The 19,127-nt window shown below is 35.8% G+C and overlaps 1 protein-coding gene across 1 annotated transcript in view; it reads left to right on the top strand.

Annotated features, from left to right (window-relative positions):
- The window catches only part of AP4E1 (adaptor-related protein complex 4, epsilon 1 subunit), a 58,546-nt gene extending 44,521 nt beyond the window's left edge, over positions 1–14,025 (top strand). The window contains exons 17-21 of the mRNA XM_004687793.2: positions 1,245–1,503; positions 4,527–5,075; positions 6,701–6,891; positions 10,049–10,206; positions 11,138–14,025. Coding sequence (XP_004687850.1) covers positions 1,245–1,503; positions 4,527–5,075; positions 6,701–6,891; positions 10,049–10,206; positions 11,138–11,298 — 1,318 coding nt within the window. The 3' untranslated portion in view covers positions 11,299–14,025. The remainder of the gene's footprint in view (positions 1–1,244; positions 1,504–4,526; positions 5,076–6,700; positions 6,892–10,048; positions 10,207–11,137) is intronic.
- The last annotated feature ends 5,102 nt before the right edge of the window (positions 14,026–19,127 follow it).

Below are 19,127 nucleotides of genomic sequence, written 5' to 3'. Positions count from 1 at the left end.
CTCGCCTGTTCCATTATATTCCTGCTATGAGAGAAACCATCCGGTATTTTTCCTTTTCTTTCTGGCTTATTTCACTAAGCATGATCTTTTCCAGCGAAAAGGAGATTTTTGTAATGAACATTTAGCAGTAAATATTGAGGAGGAATAGATTAATTCCCAGGGTATTCTTTATTAACATTCAGATTTTCTTTCTTTACTCATTTTAAGGTTTAACTTCTTGCTTTTGTTTTTTGGCTTGTTAAGGAAAGTCAAATTGATCATTATATCAACAAAATGAATGGAATAATAATGAGTACAGATATTTCTGAATCTTTATTGTGTGATCTGCCTGTCCTGTAAGACAAACCTAAAAAAATATATTTGAACCATGACCAAGATGCTTATATGAGCTAGTGCCAAGGACACATAGTTCTGTACGGAAACAATAGAAGCAATCTTTGGCTGTTTAAGCCTGCACTTATGATTGTATTGGCCATTCCACATTCATATCTATTAACTTTTGGAACTATATGAGGTGAGTCCAGTTTCTGAATTTAGCCCTGCACTTTTTTCTTAGACGTTTAGTGTTAGATTCTGGACTCAATATTTGAATTCTAATATTTTCATTAAGCTCCCGAACTATTTTGTTAAATAACATTAAAATATTATTATTTTAATTATTCTTTAACTCAGGTATGAAACATTCCTAAAATCTTCTCCCCCCCCTTTTTTTTTTAGTAAATCAAACATCATTTCATTTTTATAGAAGTACCTTTATAAAATTAAAAATGTAGCTAGTGTTCATATTAAGAAGCTCCTTTGGATTAAAGGTAAGTTTATATATAGGAGTGGACTTGAATGATTTTTTTTGTTGTTTCAACACAGTTTTATTTCATGAATTTATGTAGGGATCCTTCATGGAATGATTATAGTTAAGAAACTTAACAGTCAATATTGATCTTTAACCTTTTAGAATGTTTTTGAAAAGGGAATGGAACCAATTATAGTATTATATTTTTAAATAGACGCAGGTGAAACTAGCAATTAATCTGGAGTTTTAAACTAAGGCTAAATTTCTCTTGCCTTAAATCCTTTGACTGGAGCATGGAGGGGAAGTTGACTGTAACTAAAATAAAATCTGGCGTAAAGAATATAACATTAAAACTGTTTTGTAAAATTATGGTGATGATGTATTTTTTAAAATGCCTCAAGAAAGTAACTAGAATGTATTTAAATTGCCTTTCTTTCATTATCAATCTCCTTAGGACAAATAGCTTGAAGCTGGAAGGCATAAAGAAATTATGGGGGAAAGAGGGCTATTTACCCAAGAAGGAAAATAAAACTGGTGATGAAACTGAAGCTCCAACTATTCCTCAGGAGAGTATAATAATGGAAAATGTAGATCAAACTGTAACAAAAAAGGATCAATCTCAACTACTTACGCAATCTAAAGAAGAGAAAGAAAAGTATCTTTTGGCATCATCATTATTTGTTGGCTTGGGATCAGAAAGTACAGTTAGTTTGGTAAGTGGTCATTAATATTCCTCGGAGAATCTATATTCATTGTTTTGACTAAGAAAAAATAAATCTGGCTCTATAAAAGCTAATGACTGTCATCTATATGTAGGTAAAATAGCTTCCCTAGCTCCATAGCCACCAGTGGCATACTTTTTATATTCCTGATAGAGAAAATCTGATTGACTCAGCTTGAGTCAGATATTCTCTGTAGTCCAGTCAGCTTAGGCAAGAGTCAGGGTCCAAATAAAGTTACAAATAGAATCTTTGGCACTTTCACTACCATGGGTGATGAAAATATTGTCAATATGATAGTTCAAAAATGTTGGTATATCTAGGGAAAAAATACTTCTTAAAATGAAATTTTAATAGTAAAAGATAAGCATTCAGTTAGTTGTCTGACAGTAAATTAGCCACAATATCACTCAGCCATTAAAAATGGTAAATACTTGCTTTATAAAGTAAAAAATTATTATGATATATTAAACAAAACAAGCAGAATATAAAATTATACATTGTTCACAGATCCTAAAAAGATAAAAATGTATTTGAACCAAGAGGAATTAGGCAAAAATGAAATTATAATACTGATTTTCAAACTTTTTATGCTAATATATCATTCTCACAGTCTAGGAGTAAAAATTTGGCATGAAAATAGTTGCTGTTTTTAAGCATCTAGGCATTTCTTGTAACCTTCTATTTGATAGAATGATGAATCTAACTAGTGCAAACTTGTGATTAAAGCTACATTTTCTTCTGTTTTATGTCATCTTCAGCTACATTTTGGTCCTGCTTGTCAATTGTTGGAACTTTCTCTTATTCCTGTTGACACCAGGCTGGATGTTATAGTACACTGTACTGTTTGCCTATGTCTCTCTCTTTTCCAGACTTGTTTCTGTCAAACTTGATTTTCCCTCCTAAGAAAAAACAAATTCAGCCTAAAAGCATTACTAAGTAGTATCTTTTAATGCTGCCTCAGTCACTCTCTGCAGTTCAGCACCAAAGTGACTGGTATCTTGGGGCTTTACATTGTTCCAGCTCATTACTGTAAGGGCACCAGCGAATGTGCTGGCACTGCTGGGACAAATTCTCAGTCGTCAGAATGTACCCAGCAGAGTGCTCCCCAGCTGATGGACTCCTGATTTGTAAATCTCTTTGCTTGTGTTCAAGGATTTCTGTCTACATACATACATACAAAGTATGTAGCTTCAGGGTGACAAGTGACATTTTTGTGATGAATTTGAAGTCAGAATGTAATTAAAGGTTTTTTTCTATTTAAGTCACGCTTAATTCTTTTTGCATCACCTTTTATACTCCTCACTCCCCTCTTCCACTATCATTAGACTAGTAAAAAACTAGCAAAAGTTTTTTTTCTAAATGTAGTATATTTTCCCATTTTATGGGACTCAATTCTGTGAGAAACTGATTTATAATATAGATGGCATCTGCAGAAAGGAGGAAAAGCAAATGAATTAAAAAAATTAGCATGTGACCTTTTACCCCCCAGCCCAAATTTTCTTCTGTCACTAGAGTGAAGCAGGTGGCATTAGCACCAACCATGTTCCATCTGTATGATACCTCCCTTTGGATGGCTGCTTTCTGTAGTAATCTTTACTTACAGTTTTTCTAATGCTTAAGGTTCTCAGTTATATAGATTAAAGCTATATTGGTGTTTCATTTTTAACTGGCTTTTATTTTTAGGTCTGTGGTCCATTTTCAGATAGTTTTTAAATATAGTTTATTAGGGTCAAAAATTTTTTCTCCCCACCTGTACCTTTAATTTCACCCTCATTTTTTAAAGATTTATTTATTTATGCATACAGAACTGGGGTACAGGCCAGAGGTGCAGGGAGTGGTGAGCAGATTCAACAGAAACAGTGGGGAGCAGAACAGGCCAAATGAAGAAATACACTGCTGAGGGGAGCAGCAGGCAGGTCAGGAGAGGTCTGCTGCACCACCATATGGATTACCTCTGGGATAGGGGATTGAACTGGTGCTGAAGTGGTTTAGTTTCTTAGTGCTGCATTTACCCACTACACCACCAGGGAGGGCCACACCTTCATTTTTTTTTAAAGATATTTTTTCTGGGTAATGAATTCTAGATTGACTTTCTTTAAATATTTTAACAAAAATGTCACTAATGTTTTCTGGAATTATATATTCTAATTGCAGATTAGACAGTGCAGCAGAAAAGATCATTAAATTTGGAAACAAAGTAATAGAAATTATAGAACATGAAACTCAGAATGCTAGATCTTGTTTGATGACATCTGAATTAAGGGGTAGGAAACAAACTCATCAGTTGCGCATTGGAAGAGTTGGTGGGGCTTTCGAAATGGAGAAGGTATGAAAAGGGAACCAGAATTCTGGTTAATGAGAGGATGTAAATGTAAAGGATGGCCACACAGTATTGAAGCCTCCAGGAGGGTGGAGACATGAAGTTAGAGTAGTCGTGGTCTGCTGCACTGATAAAGGTAACTTTGTGAGGCAAAGGAACACTTGAGCCTTCACCCTACTTAAAGTTTTGCAGACCATTCTTCAGAAGGAATAACTCAGATATGGCAAATTTGTTGTTCCCTGTCTTAAGCATCAGTAATAGAATTCTTTCCAGTTGACTTGAAGGTAAAATAAATTTTTCTTCCCTAAAGAAAACCTAATTATTATAGATAATGGAGCCAGAATTTGGACCATCACAGTGGAGGCTCTCTTAGATTCTACAAGACAATTCTAGAAACTCAAAAAATGGCACATTCACTTTTTTCATTTGTGCAGTTGTGACCTCTAGTATTCTGATTGACTTTTCACCTTATTTCATTTTCTGATTTTAAGAGAAATAAGATTTATCTAATAAACTTATGTAGCTATAAGAATTTTAGGGCTTACAGTTTTATTCATTTCTGATTCTTTGTTAATCTATGCTTTATAGATAGAATCTTAGCAAGTTAGTAATTTGCTCATTTGAAATGACACTTAAAACTCATGACTAGTAGCATGGTTTCTTTTTATATTATTGTTAAATTTTATTTTTACAGCTAGGAAAAACAGATACCACTCCTCACAAGTTCAAAAGGAAATCAAAAGTCAAGGAAACCAAAACTGAAGAAACAACCAGTGCTCAGAATACAATCTGTTCTTCCTTCAGTTCTTCGTCAGATGTGACTTATGAAGAAGGTTATTGTTTGGATAATTTTCCAGACAGAGACAAAGATTTAAAGAAATTTCCTCTCAATTCAGAATTTTTAGATTCTGAGTCACTCACAGAACTACCTTTGGTTGAAAAACTCTCAAATTGTAGGCTTTCTACACCTTCGTTATTTGCTGATAGTAACATGGAAGTTTTTCACCCTCCTGAATCCACTGCAATTGCCAGTGAGATTGCTTTAGCTTCTTCTTTGTTGGAAGAAGGAACTGAACACATGTATTCAGATCTTATGGAAGTGTGTAATAATGAAACCATATCAGTATCGTCTTACAAAATTTGGAAAGATGACTGTTTACTGATGGTCTGGTCACTTTCAAATAAAAGTGGTTTAAAGTTGGAAAGTGCTAACTTAGAAATTTCTCCTGCAGAAAATTTCAAGGTAAGACAATGAATGATTCCTTACTTCTGCCTTAAATGAGCAGTGCATACTAAATATTTCTGCTGTTGACTTAAAAAAAAAATTATTTACTTTGCATAGAGGAACTAAGGTGTAGGCCAGAGGTACAGAGGGTTGAGGGGATTCACCAGAGACAGAGTAAGGAGCCCAACAGGTGGATCTACTGCTGAGGGGAGTAGTGGGTGAGACAGTAGAGGTCTGCTATGCCATGTGGCTCAAATCCCTGGCTGAGGATCGAACTCAGGCCATAGTGTAATAGCGCTGAGACTTAACACCTAGGCCACCAGGAGGCCCCTCTGTTGTTGACTCTCTTGATGCTTTATATGTTTTTTCCACATTCTTCTCTCCTTTTAAGCAAAGAAAATTAAAGGTGCTACAGTTTTGTTTTTTTTTAAATATTTGGAGTAGAGACAAGAGAGACAACTAAACAAAATAAAAATTGCATTGAGGAATGCCATAACTATAAACTGAGTCTCAAATATAAAACACAATAGTTAATAATGTAGTCTCTTAACTCAGTTTATTTGACACTGAATCTTGCCTTCTGCTGCTTATTAGCTTTGTTACGTGACCCAATATGTAATTGTTCTCTGGGTCATTTTTCTCATGTTTAAAAATGAAGATATTAATAGTGTGTGTCTACTGCTGTGAGGATTAAGTGAGTTAATACCTGTACAGTGCTTATAGCAGTACGTGGCATGTGATGTTAACTATTTTCATTGTATATTTTGTGGTGTTTTCCTGAATTGTCTCATTCATTCTTCATAAACAGTGAGACAAAATCCTCAATTTAACAAATCAGAATACAAAGTAAGACCATTGAAGGATAACTGTGTATTCTCTTTACTTCCTTTTTCTCTCACTGATTTGCTATTCTTTATTGAGTGCTTAGGCATCAATCAGTTCTACTTCTCTACCTCTGGAAGATGGCCCTTGTGATTTCTGCAGGTATACTTAATTGCATTGCTATGGGTGGTCCTTTGTGGAATTATATTTCACAAACTGGCCCAGTTTCTTCTCTCAGCTAGAATGTGTTTAACAAGATATGACAGAGGCTGCTGACCAGGGGCAGAGGTCCCTTTGGTTTGCATTAGAGTCACTGTGGAACTTAAAAAAACAAGACAAACCCAACTGTGCTTGAACTCTACTCCGGAGCTCGAGTGTTACACTGGAGAATAAGAAGGGGGGAATGTGGGCTTTTTTTTTTTTTTTTATTAAAAAGTTTATTTTTACATCATTTAGCACATTTTTTTTTCATCTCAATTGTAATCCCCACGGGGGAATGTGGGCTTTTTTAAAAACTCCCCCACCTTTAAGAACCTGGTGCTAGCCAGATTGAGATCTGTAAGACTAGAGGTTTTTAGTCTTTTTTGTTTTTCTTAGAGGTTTTTATTGTAATGCCAGTTGTTACATAATTTTGACCTATATAATACTATTTCTTAATTATGTATGCTAGTGAATTTTTGTCAAATGAAATTGTTGGTCGTCTTCATAATATGGTTTGTTGTTAACATCTTGCAGAATATGGTTTTATACCACCTCAAAAGTTGTTTCATACCATAGTCTGTTGATATCTTCTTCAATGCATCTGTTACTTTTATTTACAGGTCACTGAGCAACCTGCATGCTACTTGCCTGTGAGAGAAGCAGAAAGCATCAAAAGCTTTCAGTATTGTGTGCAGATGGAAAAACCTTTTACAGAAGGGAATCTTTCTGGTTTTATAAATTATCAAATGATGGATGCTCATTCTGTTCAGCTTGAATTTTCAGTAAACTTATCACTGTTAGATTTCATTAGGTAAATATTTCCTAAAATGTTAAATCAAGTTATTCATTCTTTAGCAGATGTTTATTAGGCATCATCCCTGGACAGAATCCCAGTGCTTGGTACTAGGGGGAGGAAAATTCAAAAGTAGACACAGTCCCTACCTTTAGGGAGTATTTAGCCTGTGGAGAAGACATTGAACAGTCAACTGAATGCATATATAATTGTAAATTATGCTATCACGAGAAAGTGAATGTTATGAGAGATTATAATATGGGACGTTAGCTGGGGTTGATTATGGTTTTCTTGGAAAAGTTCTGAGTGAAAGAAATACTGAAAAATACTTAAAAAATATTTACATTGTAAAGATTCTGCATTTTTAAGCTTTAAATGTGTTTTCATTTATATAATTTCATAAAATTTGTTTATTAATTATGAGATCTACAAGAAAATTACTCAGTTAAAATTTTATTAAACATACATTATTTAGCATTATGCTAGGCACTGTGCAGCATTACCAAAATAACTGAGAACAATTTCTTTTCTCTCATTTAGTTTTATGTGAATATATTGTACTGTGTTCAAGCATTTTTTAAAGGAAGTCTGCCTGAACAATACAGAATACCAATGAGTATCTGTAAACTTTCTTTAACTTGCACATATCCACTGTACTTCACTATTAAAGTATTTCAGTAAGAGCATGTCTATCAGTTTGTCGAGGAGTATTCATGTACTTCATGCCATTGTGTAAGATGAAATCCAGACTGCAAAAAACTTAAATTCTGACTGTGAAAATATATGTCTAGTGAGCGTTGGTAACCTGAAGAAACACAATACATATAAAACAGACAGTCCTTCTGTATGTATTTTCAAAATCTTCTCTAGCTTAAAATCTAATTATAAAACTTGAGAAAATTCAAATGCTATAATCACACATAAATGTGTAATTTTTTAACATAAATTTGTTGAACCATTTTTAACATAAATTTGTTGAAATCCTTTCTCTTGGTCTAATTTACTGAATGTCCTGGGTCTTTGTTTTCAGACTGTTGTAAAGAGGTCCTTAAATAAGGTTTCCTTTACCATTTTGTTTTAACTTTGATGGGAAAAATCAATCCTGGCAGAAGTTGAATGAAATGATGTATTGGAACACCTGCTTTTTCTTATACTTTGTTTCACATAAAGGTCTCAGTTTTAGTAGAGTATGTAATGCTCAAATTCAAAGCATACATGAAAGCAAAGTTTTATATTTCAATGATTCATGAAATTAAAACATGGTAAACTTTTACTGAAATGACTAATATGCAGAAAAAGAAAAATTGCTTTATTGAAAAGACATTTGCAGTTTAATAATACTGCCTGTTTCAGTATTTTCAAGTTTTTGGATGATGCATTCTATTCACGTTTTTTAAAATTTATTTATTTATTTTTGAATCATTCTTCATTTTCTATATGTTTTCATCTTGGTTGTAATCCCGGTGAACTTCCCACCAATTCACACGTGTGCCATCACCATATTCCCCTGCACTCTCTCCACCCCAGTTTTGATCCCATTCCCTTCTCCACCCCCATGAAATGTCTCTGGTTTAGAGTTGTTCATTGTTCTTAATTTTTACTTTATTACAGTTGCTTCTCCCCCCCCAGTCCCTTATGCTCTTGCTATGAATGAAACCATCCGGTATTTTTCTTTTTCTTTCTGGCTTATTTCCCTTACTGCTCCATCCATGTGGTTGCAAAAGACATGAGTTTATCTTTTTTGATTTCTGAGCAGTAGTCTGACCAGTGTATGTACCACATCTTTCTAATCCACTCATCTATTTTGGGGCATTTGGGTTGATTCCACGTCTTCCCTTGTGTAAATAGAGCAGCAATAAACATGGGGGCACAGGTGTCCTTTTGATTCTGTGTTTTTGTGTCTTTAGGTAGATACCTACAAGTGGGATTGCTGGGTCATATGGAAGCTCCATTTAGCAGTTTGAGAAACCTCCAAACAGTTTTCCATAGCGGTTGTACTAGTTTTCATTATGACCAGCAGTGAGGAGTGTTCCTTTTTCTCTACATCCTTGCCAACATTTGTTGTTGTTAGTTGTTTTAAGATGCGCCATTCTCACTGGTGTAAGATGATATCTCATTGTGGCTTTAATTTGCATCTCCCTTATCACAAGTGATGTTGAACATCTGCATTTCCTCTTTGGAGAAATGTTTTTTTAGCTATTCTGCCCATTTTTTGATGGGGTTGTTCACTTTATTTTTACTGAGTTTCATCAGCTATTTGTGTTTCTTTGTGATCAATCCTTTATTATTAGTATTGGGTGCAAAAATTTTCTCCCAATCAGTGGAATGTCTCTGTTTTGTTCAGTGTCTCTTGCTGTACAGAAGCTCTTTAACTTGATGTAGTCCCAGCTGTTTATCCTTTCCTTCACTAGTCTTGCTTTGGTGTTGTATCTTTAAAGATGTTACTGAGGTATATGTCGTGTAGTGTTTTTTTTTTTTTAAAGATTTATTTTATTTGTACATACAGAACTGGGGTACAGGCCAGAGGCTCAGGGGTGGCGAGAAGCTTCACCAGAGACAGAGTGGGGAGCAGAACAGGCAGATCGACGAAGTACACTGCTGAGGGGAGCAGCGGGCGGGTCAGGAGAGGTCTGCCACGCCATGTGGGTCACCTCCGGGGCAGGCGGGAATCGAACTCATGCGGAAGCGGCTTTAGCTTTTCAGTGCAGTGCTTTAACCCACTGCGCCACCAGGGAGGGCCTGTCGTGTAGTGTTTTGCCCACATTTTCCTCTAGATATTTTTATGGTTTTGGGTCTTATATCTAGTTCTTTAATCCATTTCAAGTTGGTTTTTGTGTATGTTGCGAGGTAGTAATCTAGCTTCATTTTTTTGCACATAGCAGCCCAGTTTCCCCAGCACCATTTGTTGAACAAACTTTCTTTGTTCCATTGCATGTTATTTGCTCCTTTGTCAAAGATTAACTGTCCATAAACCTGTGGGCTTATATATGGATTTTCTATTTGAATCTACTGGTCTATGTGTCTATTCTTGTTCCCTATTCATATTTCAAAACAACTTTTGCCAGACCTAGATTTTCAGTGATTATGATTTATTCCCTTGGTTTGTTTTAAATGCATTTGTTTAGCATGATTTCATTCTTTGAAAATACATCTAATTTTTAAAAATTATTTTCAGACCATTAAAAATCTCAACTGAAGACTTTGGCAAAATGTGGTTATCCTTTGCAAATGATGTGAAGCAAAATGTAAAAATGTCAGAATCTCAAGCTACTCTGCCTTCTGCCCTAAAGACCTTACAACAGAAATTAAGACTTCATGTTGTTGACATTATCGGTTAGTAATGTTACAAAAAGACAGTCTTTTTGTTTCTTTCTCACCATCTGAATACAACTCATTTACAAGTATGAGATTTTTTAAAACTGTATTCCTGTTTTGAGTATTTTTCAGATAATGTGTTCAGATTTTAGCAAAGACATTTTTGGTAGTAAAATATACATAACAGAATTTACTATTTTAAATGTACAGTTCTGTAACATTAAGAACTTTAACAATGTTATATAGCCATTACCACCAGCATCCTAGAACTTTCATCTTCTAGAACACTGTGCCCACTACTTAATTCCCCATCCCCCTCCTTTACCACCCCTTGGCAATTAACATTCTACTTTCTATAGTTTGACTACTCTTAGTACCTCACAGAAGTGGAATCATAAAATAATTTTCCTTTTGTGATTGGCATTTTTCATATAATGAAGATCATCCATGTTGTAGCATGTGTCAGAATTTCCTTCCTTTTTACCTGAATATTGTTGCATTCTATATGAATGTACTACATTTTCCTTAGTCATCTTTTGATGGACATGGAATTACTTTCCCATTTTTGACTATTGTGAAAAGTGCTGCTGTGAATATGGGTGTCTTTAAGACCTGTTTGAGTCCCTACTTTCAGTTTGTTTTGCTAGAAGTGAAATTGCTGACTCATGGCAATTCACCACGTAAAGTTTGTAGAAACTGCCATTATTATTTTCCACAGGAACACCATTTACATTCCTGCCAGCAGTGCTGCAGGGTTCCATTTTCTCCATATCCTCACAAGCAGTCATCCTAATAGTTTGAACTTTTTCATGGTATGATTTGCATTTCCTTAATCAGTGATATTGAGTATCTTTCCATGTGCCTATTGGTATTTTCATTAGAGAAGTGTCTAATGAAGTCTTTTTGTGGTATTGTAGTAAATAATTTTTTATTTTTCATTTCCTTGTAGGTAATGAAGGGCTTCTGGCCTGTCAGCTGCTCCCATCCATCCCCTGCTTGCTGCATTTCCGAGTTCATGCTGATGTATTAGCCTTGTGGTTCAGATCTTCCTGCTCTACTCTTCCTGACTACTTACTCTATCAGTGTCAAAAGGTGATAGAGGGATCCTAGCAGAAATTCTGCTTATATTTTATTCTATAAAAGTAAATGGTTTACATAGATAAACTTATTTACCAAAGTAAAAAGAGCTCATGGTACTGCTTGTGAAAATGGGGATAAATACAAATTGTGCTTTTAAGTGTTTTCTTTGATTTTTGGTCAAGAAAGATCCCCAAAAAAGTGTATCCCTAATCTTTTACTCAGGATTGTACAGTATGTTTGGGTCCCAAAAAAGTACCTAAACTAATGTTATAAACTATTATTGTTTATATATCGCTTAGTGAAGAGGGACTAAAAATAATTTATTTTGTTACAAATTTTATAGCAAATTTATCCTAGTGCTAGCTGATCTGTAGTGAAGCCAAGTCTTAGTTCTGTGCATTAGTGAAAGATAAACATGGAATTGATAATCCCAAAATGAATTTGTATTGGATTTTTGAATGTGGTATATGCTTTTTGGTAGAAAGTATTACTTATGTTTTGTTTAAATCAGTGTTGAATTATGTTGGCACAGCACACACTACTAGTAGTTCAGGAAATCTATGAGCAAGCTGGATATTTGGAGAAAACCAGTCTGATACAGCTTTTATACCTTATTACACATTGTTACAGATAATTTGCCTATGAAATGTGTTTCCCACTTATATTTATTTTTTTTAATCAAAGTGAACTACTATGTTTTTACTTAAAGCCATTTATGAAATACTATCATAAAGAAACACAACCCTGAAGAACACACAATACTAAAGCAAACAGATAGAAAAGAACTTTTACATTAAGTCAGATCCTTGCCACTTAGGTCCTTTTGGCAAATTAAAATTTGTGATTACAATATAAGTGGCCAAACACTGTCTTGGCTTTTGAATCTAATATTCATTGGATACCACTGAAGTAACTAAGTATATCACAGTAAAATATATCAATTTCCTGTTTTAGTTGCATTGACATGGCCTCTGTCAAAATTGTCAGTGGCAAGAATAAAGAGTAAGCTAATATGCATGGTGCACCACAGGCTCGAGGTTATGCATTTAATGTTAAAAACTGAAATAGTATTTTATAAAACCTTATGGTGCTGTGGAAAATACTCACTTTTTCTGATACTTCACCATGGAGTCTATTCAGGTAATACAGTTTTAAGTGATTACATTTAATGCTTTGGTTAATTGGTACTGTTTGTCACCCAGGTGAATTCTACTTTTAGGTTATCTCATTAATCATATCTGATGAAGATGGTAAGGGAATTTTCCAAAGCTGATATGAAAATATACAGTAAAATCTTGCTATAAGAGCAGTGATAAGTGATTGGAATTTCCTGCATAGTAGGTTTCTCCTTTTGAATAGAAGATCTCCATCCTGAGGCTCCCAACAGTGTCATGGTAAAGGGAATGTGCTGTTTCTGTGGTGGACTCTGGTGGCTGACCTTACCAACTTCCTCTCTATTCCTACCTCTGTCAGTGCATCCCCAACCCACCTGATTTTGCTGCTACTTTGACAAAGAGCTAGGACACGTTTTCTCATTTTTTTAAAGGTTGTAGCTTGTGGCAAAGGATGTGCTCCACTTTTTTGTGTCCTTACTCGCCTGTGTTTGCGTGAAGACTGGGTTGAGTGGGGAGCAGTGATTGTAAGGTGTCCAGCAAACAGATGGATAGTTATTTGGGAGAGATCACAAAAAGCTGTTTGGTATTCAGTAGGGGCAGCAGTGTTTGTCAGAGAGATTGTTGGCCTACAGAATTGTCTATAAAGTTGGGAGACATGTAATGGTAGGGTAGGATGGAAGCAAGGTTTTAGGTCTGCTAAAGAGAACGTGGTATCATTTTTGTTCTTTTTGAACTCACTAAATAAAAATAGAGTAATGATTTCTACTGAAATGTTTAGTAGAATGTTTACAACTTTTATATTTTTATGATTTTAGAAACAATAGTAATAGAAAAAGGTAAATTTTAAAGAACCACGGGGCAGTAGATTCTGCTTAAACTAATTCGATGTTTTAAAAACTCTAAATCAGGTATCTCCAACCTTATTTGCATTATAGAGATGGGGCTGTGAAGTAGGAAGAATGATTTTTATGAGTAGATCAACTTTTTATCATAACATGGTCAACTGTAAAGGGCGATGGCTGGAGTAAGAGTTACGGAGGAATACTCAGCTATGTGAGTTCTGTGCTAGGCATTTTGCTGAGAATGGAGGTGGCAGCAAGTATAAATCTGTAGAAGAGTGAGGAGAGGGCAGGAATGCCTAAAGGCTAGGTGAAGCAAGAAGGATAAGCCTCCCGCCAGAATAGCCCTGTGGAGATCAGCCAGCAGGGAAGTGGCCTTGAGGAAGGGTTCTTCTAAAGAACTGCAGGTAGAAACTGAGCAATCACAAGTGCGAATGTGCCAAGCATGCCAAGCACACAGCATGTGCTCTGCACAGGAACGTTATTTTGAATGATATTGTCAACTACCAAAATATTTGCGCTGAAAATACAGTATTTTTGTTTTATTTCATGTCAGTAATATTTTAAAATATTGAACTATTTGTCTTATATTTTTGTAGATAAATGTGGTCTTTGTCTTATGATTGTGAGCCTCTGAAAGTGTACTGAGCCTATATACATGTGTTTAAGGTATCTTGCTGTGTTAAAATTTTAGGAGGGAAAAATGAAAGTGAATAACAACTTAAAAGGCATTAATTACCTTATTTTGCAGTTGAATTCTATAATTGAAAAAAACTCAGTTAAACCCATAATAAATACAAAATGGTCTATATTGTTCTTTGGTCTATACATTTATTATCCAAAAAACAGAATAAGTAATACTTCTTTTTTTTTTTTTTTAAAGATTTAGTTATTTGTGCATACAGAACTGGGATACAGGCCAGAGGCTCAGGGGTGGCGAGAGGCTTCACCAGAGACAGAATGGAGAGCAGAACAGGCAGATCGATGAAGTACACTGCTGAGGGGAGCAGCAGGCGGGTCAGGAGAGGTCTGCCTCGCCATGTGATCACCTCCGGGGCAGGCGGGAATCGAACTTATTCGGAAGTGGCTTTAGCTTCTCAGTGCTGTGCTTTAACCCGCTGTCCCACCAGGGAGGGCCCAATAAGTAATACTCTTAGTAATTTGATAGGTATTAGCCAGAAAGAGCAGATGCAGTTGAAATAGGATGAAAATAATAATTTGCTCCTTACAACCCCAAATTGGAAGCTGGTTTGATCTGCTGTTTCTGCAAGATATTCAGGAAGAACTTTGTGGACTTCAGACAGGTGAGAGCATGGATTGATCCTCAGATTACCTGTCCATGTCCCCTGCCTTCATCCTCGCCTGACCAGAGCACTCAAAGTGTGCTGTTTCTCTAGTGCCTTTTCCTTACAAATGCCTCAGGATTTAAGGAACATAGTATGTTGGATGGAGACATAGTAACTAAAGATTTTGAGTCTCCTCTGCATTGTGTATCCTAAAACACAAAGCTAAATCAGAAGTGGCATTTAAATCTCATTGATTTATGCCATTGAGACCAGGTAGTATCTAGGGGTTGATTTTGTAAGGTTATGACTGTTAGCAGTGCTATTAAAAGTAGAAGTGATCTGAGCTCGTTAATAGATCTGTTTACTCTAATTTAAAGATTAAGTCAGCACAGAAAGGGATTCTGGTGAAGATCATTAACACCAGTTTGTACCAGGTGAAAAAGAGAAAACATAACAGCTTGATGAGACCCTTACCAGCTTGAAGACTAGCTCCTTGAAAACTAGACATACAGTGTAAGAGATCTCTTAATAAAAACTATGTGATTATAGATAAAAATTATGACTTGGAGTAGGGGTACCTTTTTGCACTGTGGCTTACATTCAGTGTTTTTTATTTTTTCCACGTCAGAAGGGTAATGTGTTGACGTCGTAACAAGGTTTAAGGGAAGCACGTCTCACACAACGGTGGTTCATCATGCTTATGAACCAGAAAAGGATCTACAGTCAGTGTCTTAATGATCTTAAACCACTTGTTTTAGTATAGACATCAGTGGATATGGGACCAGCAAAATTAAAGACAGGGAGTAAGACTGATTTACCAAGTAAATTAGCATCAGCTGCTAATTTTAAAAGTCTTCGCGTAAATATATGAATATAATTGTAGGAAAAAATGGAAACAGAATAAAATGAGGTCAAGTGTCACATTTAATCCACAGCTACTGTGATTGGATTTGACACTGTTTTATGGGTGGCTAAAGTAAACCTTTTCTTAAGGATGATGATGCTTTGTATATTGCCACCAGTCTAAAAAGAGAAAGGATGCCGAAGTATGGAATACATGGAGCAGGCATTTTTAGAACCTTTTTTTTTTTTACCCCCTCTGGTTAATAGTATCCATCTTTATAAATGACATAGTAGTATCTTAAAAGTACTAGACCTAGCACATTTATGTACATACACATTTATATTATCACTTCAAGACTAACAAAAGATGTTGTTTTACCATACTCAATTCCCTGTGACATGTTTAGAAGTGTGCCATTGAAGTGGAAAATATCAGCCTAACATGCTAATTAGCTGAAGTTGGGCCATAGCCTGTAGACTGAAACTTTCAGGGAACAGCTGATAAGCACCCACAAGGCCATACACACCCTGATTCATATGCATTCCCAGATGATTGTACCCCTTGCTTTAGTCAACAAGTACTCTGTAACCTACTTGCTTGGGGCTCAGATTTTAGAGGAGATCTCTTCTGGGTCTGCCAGTGTATAGCCCACCAGTGTAAATAAAGAACTTCCTGCCCACTTCCCTGATAGAATTCTGCTGTAACACTAGAAAGAAAATCATGAAATGGAGTTTGTCTAGCCTTTGCCACTAAAGGTCACTCAGGTGATAATGAACAGCTTTAATTTGATTCTATATAGGTGTTAATTAACTTAAGGAAGCAGTTATGGAAGTGAGTTAACTAGTATTACTCAGGTTTCTAAAAAGATTCCTAATGTATGCTCTATGAATCTTCTTACACAGGGTCTGGAATCCTCTTCTGCTCCCTGTTATTTTTTTCAGCTAATAAACTTGGGACTCTAGGGGACTTTTTGATTTCTAGCTGTGGTACATGTTTGGAAGAGGCCGATTTCAGGTTATTTTAGGCCAAGATCCAGGAGACACTGGGGGAGGGGGAGTTGGCTATTGTTTGAATGTCCATATTGAATTAATTGTTGATAGGGTAGATTGAAAAACTACCTAATGTACCATTTAGTCTAAAAGAAAAACTACCCCTTATAGTTCCTTATTTCTCAACAATACCTTAAAATTAAAAAAAAAATTTTTTTTTTCTGTTATTTTTAATGGTAGTAGCTCTAGCCTTACTTTGGATAGTGAGTACCAGTGAGCAACACTTTTTAAATGCCTCCTGCTGGAGTTTTTTTCTCTCTCATCCTGTTTTCAGTGGAATCACAGCAACCCCTGGGTCCTTTTACAAAGCACAGTTGGAGCATCCAAAGAAAGAAGACAGAGTTAGGAACATTCACAAGGTATACAAGGGATAGGTAAACTACATATTTAGCAAGTTTTAAAGGTGAAGCACAGTCAGCTTATAATAGAACCTAGTAGAATTCAAGGAACCATTTCTGAGATAAACATGCTTATTCAAATGCCACAGACGCACTGTTTCCCTAAACACAGAGACTTGAGGCCCAGCAGTTTTTATGCTGGAGCAAAAGATTTGGGTCAGAATCAAAGTTTAGAGACTTTTTATTGAAGAAGTTCAAAGATTCATTGGCCAGCAGCCAAGTGTGGTCTGATTTGTTTGCATTTCCTCTGGGAACTCACAGGCAAGTAAGGAATTGGCCAGCTAACACTGTGAGGATCACCCACTCCCCTGTGGGGCCTTTTCTCCCTGGGCATTTATAAGGTGGGGGAGGAGAGCCAGGAGGAACTGTAGTCTTACAAAGGCCCAGTTCAATAGCCCAAACTGCTTTTCTCTTCTTGGTGAAGGGAACTACAATCTCACCTCACTTCAGCCCAGCATTAATTAGTACACAATAAGACCAACATCACTCAGGGTAAAAAGCCATGAGATGAGAGATGGAAAATGAAATATCACTGCTTTTCCTGATTGATGGACTTGCTCCAGGTACATAGGCATCAAGCATGTGTACTCATGGACTGTTTTTTTTAATTTGATTTGAAAAATAATATACTTTTGATAATTTGGGAAGTTAGAGAAGATGGTGCTTAACCATCTCTACCCATCTGTACATACATACCATAAAGGCCCTTCTTTTCTTGGGATTTTTATTACATTGGTAGAAATGTGGGCAGAAATAGAAAGGATACATGATTGTATCATGTGAGGAGAGGGAGTTAGGTTTAAAGTGATGGATCCTTGGACTTAATAAATCCTGACATGAGCCTGATGGCTATTGCTGAGAATTCACTGTCTCTACTACGGTCTTAACATTCTAGCAGGTGGTGGTGTAGGAATGCTGTAGATCATACATATATATACATGATAGGCATGGGATGAATGGGCACATAAGAGTGAATAAACCAAGGTGGATTCTGGGGGAAAAGGTGGAGAAGGAAGCAGCAGGAATCTATATTTCCAGCAAGACAGCAATAGCACTAGCAGAATCTATTTAATGTGATTATTTTAGAACCCTGTAATCTATTGAATAAGACTTTCAGTTTCCAGGGGATGATTTATTTTGGTTAATTTTGTCTTTGCACAGTATCAGGAACCTATTCCTGACCTCCAGGCACTTGTCAATGAGTTGTGTGTGTCTAAAGCAACTTCCACAAGCAAGAGTGGGCAAAAAATGCCCTGTCCACCAAATATTGGGGAGCTGTCTGTCCTCTGATCATTTATTACTGCTTCTGATTACAAAGATACTGATAAAGAGGAAGATTGTCAGTGTTGTAAGACCATGCTTCTCCAGCTAAATCAACTTTAAGGAGACTTAAAGGGTCATTGACTTCCTCCTTATATATATATGTATTCCCCTCCCCCCGCCCCTCCTTTTGGGAGCCAGATATTCTAGATGTAGGACATTCAAAAGCAGCTTCGTATGTGGGAAGATTAATAAGTGAGTCTGAATACCTAAGGAAGGGCATAGGCTTGTAAAAGATCTGAGAAGATCTTATGTTTACACCTCATACAGATCCTTGGCACAAGAGATAGCCTATAAGTTAACAACACACAAAAAATTAGAAAACCTTTGGAAGAGAATGTGATTTCCAGAGGTACTTCTTAGATTCATATATCTAATTTTCAACAGAATATCTCAAGGCATACAAAGAAACAGGAAAGAATGGCCTACTCAACGGAAAAAAACAATAGAAAGTCTCTGAGAGAGGCCTAATAGCTGTCATGCTAGACAGATTTTCTCTAAAGATACTCCAAAAACTAAAAAAAGAAAGTAGAGAAAGTCAAGAAAATGCTGTATGAACAAAATGGAAATACCAATATAAATTATAAGAGATACAACACCTTAAAATAAAGAAAAAATTCCAGAATTGTACAATAAGTAGAATGAAAAATAAAATCAGCGGCAGACTTGAGCTAGTAGAAGACAGTATCAGGAACTTGAAGATAGGACAATTGTCAACACACATAAAAATAGAACATTACACTCATAAGCAACTAGTGGATTAAAGAACTCACAAAGGAAATTAGAATAAATCTGGAGTGAATGAAAACAAGAACACAATACTCCAAAATTTATGGAATGCAGTGAAAGCAGTGCCAGTGGGAAAATGTCTACATAGAAGTGTATAAATAAATGCTTTTTTAAGATCTCAAATCAACAATCTAATTTTAAAACTTTAGGGAACTAGGAAGAATAAAACTAAATTCAGAACTAGCATATGGAAGAAAAAAGTGAGAAGAGATAATGAAA

This window comes from Condylura cristata, unplaced genomic scaffold (assembly GCF_000260355.1).
Source record: "Condylura cristata isolate star-nosed mole 26May11 unplaced genomic scaffold, ConCri1.0 scaffold00023, whole genome shotgun sequence".
Classification (NCBI taxonomy): Eukaryota; Metazoa; Chordata; class Mammalia; order Eulipotyphla; family Talpidae; genus Condylura; species Condylura cristata.
Note: the sequence above shows the minus strand (reverse complement) of the source record. Positions and strands in the feature narration are given on the sequence as shown.